The following is a 14767-nucleotide window of genomic DNA, read 5'->3' on the forward strand; positions in this document are numbered from 1 at the left end:
ATGTTCCATTACCTTTCTAATGCATGATTAAAAGTCACGGGCCAAATTCTGCAGTCCCTGGCAAAAGTAATACCTCAGTAAGGACTGCAGGATTTGGGCCAAACAAAGAAATAGTACCCAGCCTAGCAAAGGGTTTGTTAGGGGAACACAGAAGGTGTCCTAAATTACATAGGAGAAATGATTTAGTACCTTTTAGTGCTGAACAAGGATTAAGCAGCAAATGCCTCACCCAATTCAAAGGGCACTTAAAGGCTCCCTTCCTCTCCACCCAGTCAGAAGACAACGTTGCTGCTGCTACATGTCTGCAGTTCTGAGCCTCACCTGGGTGCACACAATCTATTCTCCTGACTCCTGTGCACTCGGCTAGCACCATATTTGTTTTCATCACACAGTTACTCAGATTGTCAAGTCCTACTCCAAAAATATGGATACGCTTCAACAGAGTGGGCCGTACCAAAACGACCCTCAGCACTTTGCCTTTCGAAAAACGGTAACAAAAAAGCAGGTGCTGGCCCGTCTCCCCAGCCTGGGAAACTTAGTCCAGGGTCAAAAGTCTGTAGAGACCCTTCCTTAAGGGCAACCTTTTAGTCTTCAAATACAAAACTCATGCTGTAACACACAGTTATTCCTGTGACCAAAGCAGGCTGCAGGGACCCATTTGCCTTTCCCCTTGCCTCTTCCCCCCCACAAGAGCCAGGTGGGCCAACTGAGCTCTCTCAGCCCTTTGTAGGAAGCCTTCATTGGGAGCCTGTCAATCATGTGGAGAGGAGTGTTATTTTACTGGGGCTGAATTGTTATTGCTGTAACTAGGGAATTCCAATAGCAGCAGGAAGAAGATGGCGACGGGGAAAGTTCTCCCACTTTGTCTGTGAAGCAGGTGTGATGTGTTATACATTGTGTGGTGCCAAGGATCGATGGCCATGAGCCCCACCTAAACCTGTACATAGATCACTAAATACTTTTGCTACAGGAACACTTTTTAACAAATCGTTGAAAATTCCAAACTTTCTGTATGAGGCATTAACTGAAATAATACACAAATGTTGTTCTTGCTGTACAGGAGTACCATGTTATCTGGGAATACAGCTAGATCCCTAGCTTCTTGGACTTTATTCAGTGGAAGCTGTAATAACATGGAACCATTACTTTGGGTTAAATTCTGTCCGGGACATGCCAGAAAAATCAGAGCCAGCAGGCACTAGCACAGGATTGACCACACCCATCTTAGCCCCAATAAAGCATCACCCATTGTGCAGGCCCTTTACCACTAGAGCTGTGGTTATGGGGCACTGCCTAAGGAGAGAGGAAGTAGCCTGAATCTCATGATCATTGCCCCAGCATAAACGTTTATGTTCAGCCCCAGTGCAGTGTATTCCTATTCTCAGTGACAATCAATTGCACAAGGGGCTGATCTGGGCTGATCTTGACAGAATACAGATGTCACGCACTGTTGATTATGTACTCTGTCCGGTTCCTGCCCAGTTCTGGGTGCCTGCCAAAATCTGGTCCTTTTACTTGACCTTTGGAAGATAAATAGCTTTACATGCAGGAAGTCAGTGTGACACTGATAATACACAAAGGAGATTGGCTGCTCCCAGTAAGAGATGTCGGTCACTAATCTCAAATAAAAGGAAAGAAAAAGAATGGTTTAATCAAAGTTTTGGTCATACAGCGACTGTCTATTTTGGCTCCTTATTTCATCCAATGGGTTTCTGTATATTGCAAAAGTATTTATTAGGTTGCCCTAAAGTTACCAATCAGTAGCTAGTGTTATCACATGCATACAGGGACAAAACATCTGTCCATCCACCCCATGCTCGTCACTGTGTTCAATCTAACCCCTGGTCTACACTTCCCGGGCAATTCGGTAGCAGTTGATGGGAGTTATGCAAACTATGCAGAGTAGCTTGCGTAACTCCCATCGACTGCTGCGCTTCCCTTCTGCGCGCCGTCTTCACTGCACTGCGCCAATGGGAACCACGTTCCCACCAACGCAGCGCTACGCCACTTGAGGGGGTGGTTTACCAGCGTCGACTTCTGGATTGACTGAGCGGGTCTTCACTGACCACTAAATCGATCCAGATAGGTCGATCTGACGGCGGCGACTTTGCCGCCATCAGTATAGCCATACCCTAACTGAACATCCCTGTAGGCAAAAGGAAAAGAATGGCTCCCTGCTACCGCACCCACCTGCCACACGGGGTCTGTGTGCTTCCCTGATTTGGCAGAGCTCTTGTAGCCTGGCTGCGAGTGCGACTTCTTCAGGTTGTAGATGGCCACGTTGCCATCATAGAAGCCCACAACAATAAGATAGGGATGGTCATTGTGGATGTCAAGGCACATGATGCCGCTGTCACTGCTGAAGATGTACTCAGGGAAGGAGGGGTTCTTCATGGTGTACAGAAGGAGCATGCCCCGGCTCTGCTTCATAAAGTCATCTAGATAAAAGAAGATTCACATCATGAGGCGAATACATGTGATGCCTCTTTCCTTCCAAGTTCTTTAATCACCGACATACACAGTCAATGGCAACCATCGCCCTAGAAATAAACTCAAAACGAGGGCAGCAGAGGGATACATGTCACAAAGGGATTTTAATTACATGCTTTTAAAGGGGGCTGGGCAGTCTTATGGAGAGGTCCTCAGCTCTGGAGGCACTTCCCCCTTCAGTTCTCCAGAGCCTGGACTTGGTCATGCTGAAAGGCCTGTGTTTTCCAAGAGGGAAGGCTGAGTGCCTGGGAGAATGAGTCTGAGCCATCCAGACAATTGTTCAATGTGTATGGATTTTATTAACATTGCAGAGCTCACGATGGATACACTTTTAACTTCTATATAAAGAGGAATTATATCATGTCCTTTTATTCCTTGCATGGGAAAACATTCAATAAACCATCTACAGCACAGTGATTTGTAGTCTTTAATGGTGTATACGTCAATACATTTTTTAAGAGTTGATAGATTGGCAGCCCTTCGAGGTTGTACAAATATTTGTGGCCCTCGAGCCAAAAAGGTTGGGAATCACTGACCTAGCACATTAAAATATAAATGGAATGCCCAAGTTACAACTGCTTTATTTCCCATTTGTTTCTAACCCCACATCCTTATTTTGTTATTGCAACTTCTCGTTCACCTAAAACTACGGTTTCCCTTTCTGCCTAGTTTCTCCTTTCTATTGTGTGGTCTGATGTTAACTCTGCTCTCCTGAAAGTCTATTTCCCTTTTTTTATTAGTTTTTGGCCTCTTCTTTGTTCCCTCCCCAAGTCCAGACTGTCTCTTGCAGTTCTCCATTCTTTGTTCATTTAAGAGAAGATTTCCGATGCTCAATGGGAGTAGAAAAGGTATTGCCACAGATAAGCTCCTTCTGGTCTCCCATTTTTAAGAAAGACCAATTCAAACTGGATCAGGTGTAAAGAAGAGCTATTAGGATGATCAGAGGAATGGAGAACTTACCTTATGAGAGGAGACCTAAGTAGCTTGGCTTGTTTAGCTTAACAAAATGAGGGTTGAGGGGAGATATGATTGCTCTCTATAAATACAGCAGAGGGATAAATACCAGGGAGGGAGCAGAGTTATTTAAATTAAGGGCCAATGTAGGCACAAGAACAAATAGATATAAACTGACCATCAACAAGTTTAAATGTGTCTAATTTCCAAGGTTTCTAACCATCAGAGGAATGAAGTTCTGGAACAGCCTTTCAAGGGGAGCAGTGGGGCCAAAAACCTAACTTGGTTTAAGACTGCTTCATAATTTTAGGGAGGGGATGGTACGGTGAAGTTGCCTACAATGGCATATAGTCCATCTGCATCAGCTATTAGCAAATACCTACAATGGGACATGATGGGACACTAGATTGGGAGGGTGTCACATTCCCCTAGTGCAATTTGGACTGGTGCACTGCTGTGTCACCCCAATCCCTCACTCTTGGAGCCTGTCCTATTCTGCTGTGCTCTCAGAACCCCCGACTCCTGGATTGTTCACACACAGACCCCAGCAAGCAAGCTGCTCTAATCTCAGTGAGTGAGTGCTTCTAGCCAGCCATTCTCTGGATTATGCAACAGAATGACCCCAGCTAATATCCCTAGTGCCAGATGCAACCCTAGGAACTTCTGTTTCACAATGTTCAGTGCTGCCTGCTGAACACTGCAGGCTCATATAGTTAACCAAAAAAACTGATATGCACCAGCCTTGTTACTTCAGATGGCATCTCCCACACACCTTAAACCAAATCCACTGCTTTAGGTAAAATAAACAAACAAATTTATTAACTACAGAAGGATTTTAAGTGATTATAAGTCAGAGGAAAGTAAGTCAGATTTGGTCAAAATAAATGAGCAAAACACATTCTAAACTAAGCTTAACACTTTCAGCCACCTTACAAGCTCAGTTATTTCTCACCACAGGCTGGCTGCTACCCTTCAGCCAGGCTCTCCCTTTTGGTCAGCACTTCAGTTGCTTGGTGGTGTTTGTAGATGGAGGTGGAAGAGCAAGAGCATGGCAAATGTCTCCCCTTTTTAAAATATTCCTTCTCCCCTCTCGGGCTTCGTCCCCGCTACCCCCTTTCACCGTCAGGTGACAAACAATATCCTTGTGTGGTTTCATTCATGTCCTGAGTCAGTGAGCATTGCCTTATTGTGGTTCCTTGGTTGACACTTTGCCCAGTCCTTTGTTCCTGGAATGCTGAGCAGGGGTTTGTTCCATACATGCCTTAAAGAGGTGCAAACTGCCCCTCTACTCCTAGAGAGTTTTACCTGGATATGTTTTAAGCCATGAGGACACATCTTTGGGAGTATTACATAGTGAGACCTCATAACTATATACATGACATTCCAACAAACATATTACTATAACAATAATGCTCAGGACGTCATGAGCATTCCAAAAACATCTTACATGACATGCTTTGCATTAAACCAGTGGCTCCCAATCTTTTTGGCTTGAGGACCACAAATATCATTTTTACAACCCTGAAGGGCCACCAGTTTATCATCTCATTAAAAATGTATTGACATACACACCATTAAGGACTACAAATCATTACATATTTAAAGTAAACACTTTGATGATACTGTGCTCATTTTTACATTCACTATTTTACACCTACAAATTACTCACAGTATATCACACACTCACAGTCAAAGCACTAGTGTAGACAAGTGACTGTCGCTACACACTGAAGCACGTGGCCAGGCAGCTAAGTCATGGTAGTTCACAAACCAGAAGGCCCTGATTTTTACAGTCCTGGCCTTCCTCAAGCATGACGGAAGGAGTTGAGTGAAGACGATACCTCCTTGCTGATCTCCCGTCCCCCTGGCCGCAGCAGGGAAACCGCACACCCCATGCGCTCCACCTGGGTCCCTAGAGAGTGGCTCCCTTCTGCAGCCAGGGGCATGGGAGACCAGTGCTCCCCTCCCTCTGGCTCCAGCAGGGACCCCAGTGCCTAGATACCCAGGCAGAGCGCTTTGCTCTCTGCTGGATTCAGGGGACAGGAGCACTGATCTCCCTTCCCTCTGGCTCCAGCAGGGACTCCGGCAGCTATGGACCCAGGTGGAGCGCTTTGCCATGCTCCCTGCTACAACCGGGGGAGGGGAGGTGATCACTGATCTCTCGTCCCCTTGGCTGAAGCAAGCAGCCTGCACTGGTCTTTTAGCCCCGCAGCAGTGCACTCTGCCCGGGTCCTTAGGCAGTGGCTCCCTTCTGCAGCCAGTGGGAGGGGAGCGGAGGGCCACTTTGAAAGACCCCTCAGGCCACTTTTTGCCCCCGGGCCACAGGCTGGGAACCACTACCACTACACTATAAGGGTGACCATAGGGGTGCAGAGTGTCACAGAGGGCTCTGATTTACTACACAGAATTCTTTCCCAAGTATCTGGCTGGTAAATCTAACCCACATGCTGAGGGACTAACTGATCACCATATTTGGGGTTGAGAAGGAATTTTCCCCCAGGTCAGATTGGCAGAGACCCTGCGGAGGTTTTGCCTTCTTCTACAGCATGAAGCATGAGTCACTTGTTGGTTTGAACTAGAGGAAGTGGTGCATTCTCTCTGACCTGAGGTCCTTAAATCAAGATTTGAGGATTTCAGAAATTCAGCCAGAGGTTATGGGCCTATTGCAGGAGTGAATGGGTGAAATTCTATGCCTGCGATGTGGAGATCAGACAAGATGATCATGATGATCCCTTCTGACCTTAAAGTCTATGGGTCTATGAGCTCACCCCAGGCAAAGAAAGAGCTTTACTATAGTAATTTATTGAAATAGATTTCTCTGAGGATGTCTTAGCCATATCTACAGGTAGATTCTTGCTGTTGTATGCTCTCTGGCACATGCTATGGCGAAAACAAATTTTCTGCTTTACAGATAGATTTTAATCTTCAAACACATAATATATGCCTCACTACATTAATGGTAAGCTCCTTTTTAAATTATTTCCTATCTTGCCTGATATTTTGAGTGTGTGTGTATCCCAGAGATAACAGGAACTTTGGACAGCTCACCCAACAGGTACAGAACACTCTCCTCTCTAATGGAGTACTATTTCTGCATTTACAGCCAAGCCTGTAATGATGTTTCTAACAAAGTACACATAAGTGTGAATACAGTTGAAGAACATCTGAAGAATAAGTGAAGCCACTCACTTATTGATAAAACTATTACAAATAAGTAATAGTATTGCAAACATATATTAATCTACTAAACATGCAACATTTCTTTCAATGGGTCTGTACTTCATGGAATAGTAATCAAAGGGTCTTCCTTATTTTAGAAAAAGGCTAAATTCTGATACTCCCATCATCTAGTTTTCTAAAGATTGAAAGACTGCCCTTCTTAAGCTGGCATCCAATTTGGCTCTGGTATTGAGAAGATTGTGCTGAATGATGGCGAGGCCCCAACTCCACTCAGCAGCCTTAGAAATCTCAGACAGAAACACTAGAGAAAAGCTACTGAGGTGACCTCTTTTCTCACAGAGTGAGCCCTTGGTCCTTCCAGCACTTGTAATCTTGCCTGGTCACAACAGGGTTGACTAAGAAGTCGAATGATAGACATCTTTTGAATTCAGCTTGCATCACCCCTTGCCTTCTCCCCAAATGTGATGAATAACTGGGATGACTTCCTAAAGGTCTTTCTTCTGTACAAATAATAACTAAGCATCTTCAAGTTCTGCATGAGAAGCTTAACCTCAGTGGGGTAACAGGTGGCTTTGAAAGGAAGAAGACCACAAAGGAAATGGTTTCTGAAATTCACTTCAGTTAGACCGTCTTCAGTAGAAACTTGGGGTGAAGACCCCCTATCATATTAGCTTTATGAAAAAAATGTAAATGGGGTTAAGTCACAAAAGCCTACATTTTACAGATATAATTGCTATCAAGGAGGCTAATTTTAAGGAAAAGTAGAGTGAAGAGAATATTCCACAACTAGTTCAAATGGATGGTAAGTAAATGTAGTACATACACGGTTCAGTTCCTACACGTCAGTAGGACAGTGAATTAGTGTGTACGGATGCAAAAGTCCTTTAAGGACTAATATCACTGAAGGGTGAGAGACAACAGAAGAATGCTAAGCTGTGATAGCTACCAGGTGCTCCTTAACAATTGAAAAAGATAACCCTGATTTCATCAGGAATATTAAATATTCAAAAATGGCAGGGATAGAGCATGTCTGAGATACTGAAGCCCTACTACCAGGCCATTTTAAATCATGGGGCTTCCAGTTGAAAGGCTTGTAAAATTTCAGTATAACCCAGTAGATCACCTCAGAGTATCAAAACTCTGATCAGTGAAACTCTCAAGCTGTAGGCCACCAGGTGAAGCTACTCTGGGTCTGAATTAAAATGTCTCTTCCTTTATGAGACAGAAGGTCTGGAGACACTTATACTAAGAGAAGTTTTTGGAGAGTGTTGTGGACAACTTCCTGCTGCAAGTGCTGGAGCAACCAACTAGGAGTAATGCTCCTCTTGACCTGCTGCTCACAAACAGGGAAGATTTGGTAGGGGAAGTAGAAGTGGGTGGCAACCTAGGCAGCAGTGACCATGAGATGGTTGAGTTCAGGATCCTGACAAAAGGAAGAAAGAAGAACAGCAGGATACAGACCATGGACTTCAGAAAAGTAGACTGTGACTCCCTCAGGGAGCTGATGGGCAGTATCCCCTGGGAGGCTAATATGAGGGGCAAAGGAATCCAAGAGAGCTGGCTGTATTTTAAAGAAACCTTATTGAGGGTACAGAAACACACCATCCCGATGTGCAGAAAGAATAGCAAATATGGCAGGCAACCAGCTTGGCTTAACAAAGAAGTCTTTGGTCAGTTTAAACACAAAAAAGAAGCTCACAAGAAGTGAAAGGTTGGTCAGATGACTAGGGAGGATTATAAAAATACTGCTTAAATATGCAGGAATGAAATCAGGAAGGCCAAAGCGTAATTGGAGTTGCAGCTAGCAAGGGATGTGAAAGGGAATAAGAAGGGTTCTTACAGCTATGTTACCAACAAGAGGAAGATTAGGGAAAGTGTAGGCCCCTTACCAAATGGAGAAGGCAACCTAGTGACAGAGGATGTGGAGAAAGCTGAGGTATTCAATGTCTTTTTTGCCTCTGTCTTCACAGACAAGGTCAGCTCCCAGACTACTGCACTGGGCAGCACAGAATGGGGAGTAGGTGAACATCCCTCAGTGCTGAAGGAACAGGTTCAGGACTATTTAGAAAGATTGGACATACACAAGTCCATGGGGCCGGATGCAATGCACCCGAGGGTGTTGAGGGAGTTGGCTGATGTGATTTCAGAGCCATTGGCTATTATCTTTGAAAGCTCGTGGCAATTTGGGGAGGTCCCTGATTAATGGAAAAAGGCAAATATAGTGCCCATCTTCAAGAAAGGGAAGAAAGAGAATCCAGAAAACTTCAGACCGGTCAACCTCACCTCAATCCCTGGAAAAATCATGGAGCAGGTCCTCAAGGAATCCATTTTAAGGCACTTGGAAGAGCGGAAGGTGATCAGGAACAGTCAACATGGATTCACCAAGGACAAGTCATGCCTGACCAACCTGATTGCCTTCTATGAAGAGTTGACTGGCTTTATGCATGTGGGGAAAGCAGTGGACATGATATTCCTTGACTTTAGCAAAGCTTTAGATACAGTCTCCTACAGTATTCTTATCAGCAAGTTAAAGAAGTATGGGTTGGATGAATGGACTATAAAATGGATAGAGAGCTGGCTAGATCATCAGGCTCATTAGGTAGTGATCAATGGTTCCATGTCTAGCTGGCAGCCGGTCACAAGCGGAGTGCCCCAGGGGTCAGTCCTGGGGCCAGTTTTGTTCAACATCTTCATTAATGATCTGGAGGATGGGGTAGGTTGCACCCTCAGCAAGTTTGCAGATGATACTAAGCTAGGGGAAGTGGTAGATACCCTAGAAGGAAGGGATAGGATACAGAGTGACCTAGACAAATTGGAGGATTGGGCCAAAAGAAATCTGATGAGGTTCAACAAGGACAAGTGCAGAGTCCTCCACTTAGGACAGAAGAATCCCATGCACAGCTACAGACTGGGGACCGACGGGCTAGGCAGCAGTTCAGCAGAAAAGGACCTGGGGGTTACAGTGGATAAGAAGCTGGATATGGGTCAGCAGTGTACCTGGTTGCCAAGAAGGCTAATAGCATATTGGGCTGCATTAGTAAAAGCATTGCCAGCAGATGGAGGGAAGTGATTATTCCCCTCTATTCGGCATTGGTGTGGTCGAATTTGGAGTATTGTGTCCAGTTTTGGGCCTCCCACTACAAAAAGGATATGGACAAGTTGGAGAGAGTCCAGCGGAGGGCAACAAAAATAATTAGGGGGCTGCAGCACAAGACTTATGAGGAGAGACTGAGGGAACTAGGTTTGTTTAGTCTGCAAAAGAGAAGAATGAGGGGGGATTTGATAGCAGCCTTTAACTACCTGAAAGGGGGTTCCAGGGAGGATGGAGCTAGGCTATTCTCAATGGTAGTAGATGACAGAACAAGGAGCAATGGTCTCAAGTTGCAGTGGGGGAGGTCTAGGTTGGATATTAGGAAAAACATTTTCACTAGGAGGGTGGTGAAGCACTGGAAGGGTTATCTAGGGAGGTGGTTGAATCTCCATCTTTAGATGCTTTTTAAGCTGTGGATTGACAAAGCCCTGGCTGGGATGATTTAGCTGAGGTTGGTCCTGCTTTGAGCAGGGGGGGTGGACTAGATGACCTCCTGAGGTCCCTTCCAACTCTAATATTCTATGATTCTATGATTCTAAGAGATAGTTATTTTGACAGAGAAAAGTCTGAATACCATGTCTGATGGGCCCAAGCCAACACTAATAGAAACATATGGGTTATTCCTTGACTTGCTTTCAGTACAACATGAGGCAACAATAGAAATAGAAGGAAAGCATACAGAAGACCCAGCTCCAGTGAAGAAGAGCTGTATCTGATGGAAATCCTCAATGTTTGCCTGATCCTTGGCATGTATTTGTGAATACCACCACTTGGAAGGAGAAGATCCACTACAGAACATTTCAGATACTATTCATACTGGTCTCAGCCTTTATAGCTAAGAGTCTGGAAGCAGTTGCATGCATGTATCAGTGCCCAGTATGAAGACTGAAGCTCTTGAGGCATTGAAATCCAACTCAATACACAGTGGCATATTTTGGTGCTTCAAAAATAATAACTTGACAGCAACCACTGGTGTTATATGTCTCAATTACTTCATGGTCAGAATAAAAAACCCAGAGCCCATCCCCTGAAACAAGTTAGAGTGGCATTACACTACTTCCATTTGTTTGGTAGCCTTCATTATAAGGCACTCATAAATTATGGTGATGGATTCCATAAGATCCTACATAGAAAATAAAGGGGTAATGAGAGCCACCGACCCACTTAAGAGAACTGATCTAAGGAAATGAAGAATGAGCAGGGTCTAAGTAATGTTTATCTTATTTCACTTTGAAAGAGTCTGTCTAAACCCAAAGTAGTGAAACCAAAAGAATCACAACAGAACTAGCTTTTAAAAACAACCGCTGTTGCTGTCTAAAATATTTATCTACGTAGGCATTTCTAAAATGACAAGGCAGGTCAGGTGGTATTTTTTTGGGGCCAACTTTTGTTGGTGGGAGAGACAAGCTTTCCAGCTTACACAGAGCTCTCCTTCATGTCTGGGAAATGTACTCAGAGACCTGAAGAAGAACTCTGTATAAGCTCAAAAGCTTGCCTTTGTCGTCAACAGAAGTTATCTTTTATTGGACTATCATCTGTCTGGGACCAACATTACCAAAACAACAGTGCATACAACACAGGCATTTCTAATGCATTCAATGCTACAGCACACAAATGTCCTTACAAATGCTAAGAGATTTTTCAGAAATGAGAAGTAAATCTTCAACCTTGGAGGCAAACACCTGTATAGAATTCAAACAAGCAATTAAAGCTCTCCTTGATTTTTTTGAGAAACATCCTGTGCTCATACCAATGAACTCAATGCAATTATATCTTTTACAGACAAGATGACTGAGGTAATATCTTTTTTTGGACCAATGTTTGTTGGTGAGAGAAAAACTTTTGAGCTTCACAGAGCTCTTCTTCAGCTCTGGGATCACCTTTCCGAGACCTCTCTCATATCTTGTGACCAGCATGGCTACAACAATACTGACAACACTAAATCTTTTAGACAGAAGTCATGGTGCTTGGGGATGAATCTTGAATCAAAGCAAAAATGTTCAAAGAATGGTCTCTATTGTCCCTGGGACAAGTAAGAGATTCCTGAATTAACATACCAATCATATGGTTCCTAGTGAGATAATGTGACGTTCCCCTCTGCAATCAGGACTGGTATATTGCTGTGTCACCCCAATCCCCCACTCCTGGAGTGTGTCTCACTCTATTTTGCTGTGTGAACCCCCACTCCTGGGCTGCTCACGCACAGTCACTAGCAAGCAAGTTGCCTCTTCCCCCGCTCAGTGAGTGAGTGCCTCTAGCTGGCCATTCATGGGATTATTCAATGGTCTGACCCCAGCCAATAGCCTCAGTCCCAGATGCAACCCTAGGAATTGCTGTCTTACAATGTTCAGTGCTGCCCATTGGACACTGCAAGCTCATAATCAGTTCGTCAATTCATCAAATACATTGATATGCACCAGCTCTGTCACTCCAGATGGAGTCTCTAACACACCTCAAACCAAGTGCACTGCTTTAGATAAAACAAACAAATAAATGTATGAAGTGCAGAAACATTTTAAGTGATTATAAGTCAGAGGGAAGCAGGTCAGATTTGATCAAAAGTAAATAAAATGCACATCGCATTCTAAACTAAGCTTAACACTTTCAGCAACTTTACAGTCTTAAATGATTCTCACTGGCAGCTGGCTGGTCTGTCTCCAGCCAGGCTCTCTGCCTGGGATCAATGCTTCAGTTGCTTGATGTTGTTTGTAGATGGGAGTGGAAGAGAGAGAGAGATTGCAAAATGTCTCTCCTTTTTAACATGTTCCTTTGCCCCCCTCTCCAGTGTCAGGTAACAAACAGTGTCCGTGTATGGCTCCCTCCATGCCCTGAGTCACATGAGCATCCCCTTATTGATGCTTAGGCTAGTCCATTGTTCCTGGAAGAACTGGTTTGTTTTATGCATGCCTTAGTGAGGCATGAACCACCTCTCTGCTCTTGGAGGGTTTTGCCTGAATCTGCTTCAAGCAATGAGACACACATTTGGGAATATTTCATAGTGAAGCCTCATAACCATACACATGACACTGCAACAAACATATTACTATAACAATCATGTTCAGTGTGCCATAAGCATTCCAAAAACATCTTGCATGACATACTTTGCATTAAACAATACACAATTACACTATACAGGTGAACATCACTCTATAAGGAGGTGCATGGGGGTGCAGTGTGTCACAGACAAGTACATCCATCATCATCTGTTTCTAGGGCTCAATAATCCAAAATATTATAGCCTTATATCTCACATTCTGCCTGCTCTGATCCAAGACACAAAATGCACAAATCATATGAAGACAAGAGAAAAAGCTTTCTTGTCAACTTGGCATTGCTCAAGAAATCTCCCAGATACATTTAAATATCCTGGCTATTGCTGGAAATCTACCCTCTCCAGCCCCGCGAAATCCAACCTAAAAAGAAACCAAATGCAGGGAAGCACATTTGTAAACAGCTGCTTCTGTCGGAGCTCTACAGCTGCCCACGAATACTTTATATTTATTCTCTGCCTTAGATGTGTTCACTCTTTGATGACTATGTTTGCTGGTGCTTACTCCTGTAAGCTTTGATTCTTCAAAAACCAAAGGATTAAGCTATTGTATATGCTTGAGAGATACAGCCAGGTAGACCCAGAGTACTTACCAGCAGGATCTGTTGAAAAGGCAGAAGTTTTTGGTGCCCCTACAAACGATGGAGATTTATACTTGCCTTAAAACTACTCTGAAAATAGAAGTTAAGTGAATGCCTACCCATTTCCCCCAAATGAACAAAACATCACATAGTGCCAGAAGCCCTGTGAGTGCAGAAGCAGCCTAAGAAAGGAACTGGCTGGCATTATGGAGTTTGCTATAGTCCAATTGCCCCATAAGAGTTGGAAACAAATGACCCTTTCCAAGAAGTGCAGGAAGTCTGAAAGTGTGCTGCGCTCATTTTCAAGGGTTGCTGAAATAATAATAATAATCAGCAGCTGTATAATGTTTTACAGTACTTTGAATGTGTACAGACTCTAATTAATTACCATTGCACCCCTTGAAAGTAGGTAGGTTGAGTATTATCACCTTCTTACAGATGAGGAAACTGAGAAAGGAAGGTGAAGTGACTTGCACAAGACCACACGGAGTTAGAAGAAAAGCCAGGACTAGAACTCAGATTTCTGAATGCTCATCACTGTGCTTAATCCTCCAGTTGATACTGTCTAGCGTGGCAGCCCAGAGATATGTGACCAAGATGGGCAGTGTCCCAGCAGCGAGAGAGAAATATAAACAGGAGCCATTGTTGCCCAGTGTATGCTTCTGCCCCACTGACCAGAACAGAAGTACTATGCCAAGGTGATGCAAGCCTTAATGGATAATTGTGGTTCCTAGATCTAAATACATGCAGTATATACCATGCATGGCCAAGCAAAACTAATGCCAGAATTTCCAAAAAGAACATACTTGGATAATTCATAAAATCACACAATTTAAGGCCAGAAGGGACCATGAGGTCATCTAGTCTGACTTCCTGGATAGTGCAGGTCAGAGAATTTCGCTGTTATCTCTCTATTGAGTCCAATAACTTGTGTCTGACTTAAGTATATCCTTCAGAAAGGCAGCCAGCCTTGATCTGAAGAAGTCAAGAGACGGAGAATTCACCACTTGCTTGGGTTGGATGTTCTAGTTGTTAATCAAACTCACTGCTAAAAATTTGTGCCTAGCTTCTAATTTGCCTAGCTTCAGCTTCCAGCCATTGGTTCTGGTTATGCCTTTGTTTGCTAAATTAAAGAACTTTTAGTAGAAAATACCTAGTATTTTCTCCCTGTGAAGGTACTTACATACCGTCATCAAGTCATCTTTCAATCTTCTTTTTGATAAGCTAAATAGACTGAGCTCTTTACGTCTCTCACTATAAGGCATTTTTTCCCAACCCTGGAATCATTTTTGTGAGTCTTTTCTGCCCTTCTCCAATTATTCAATATTCTTTAGAAAATGTGCACACCAGAACTAGATGCAGTATTTCAGTACCAGCCTCACCTATAACAAACACAAGTAAAACCACCTTCCTACTCCTACT

General features: G+C 43.8%; 1 protein-coding gene across 1 annotated transcript in view; it reads right to left on the bottom strand.

The window, feature by feature from the left end:
• The window catches only part of DNAI1 (dynein axonemal intermediate chain 1), a 245842-nt gene that overhangs the window by 148766 nt on the left and 82309 nt on the right, over positions 1-14767 (bottom strand). The window contains exon 13 of the mRNA XM_067530888.1: positions 2191-2438. Within this exon, the coding sequence (XP_067386989.1) occupies positions 2191-2438 (248 nt within the window). The remainder of the gene's footprint in view (positions 1-2190; positions 2439-14767) is intronic.

The sequence above is a fragment of the Emydura macquarii genome, unplaced genomic scaffold, assembly GCF_026122565.2.
Source record: "Emydura macquarii macquarii isolate MOO-44397 ecotype Brisbane River unplaced genomic scaffold, CSIRO-AGI_Emac_v2 contig_3114, whole genome shotgun sequence".
Taxonomy (NCBI): Eukaryota; Metazoa; Chordata; order Testudines; family Chelidae; genus Emydura; species Emydura macquarii.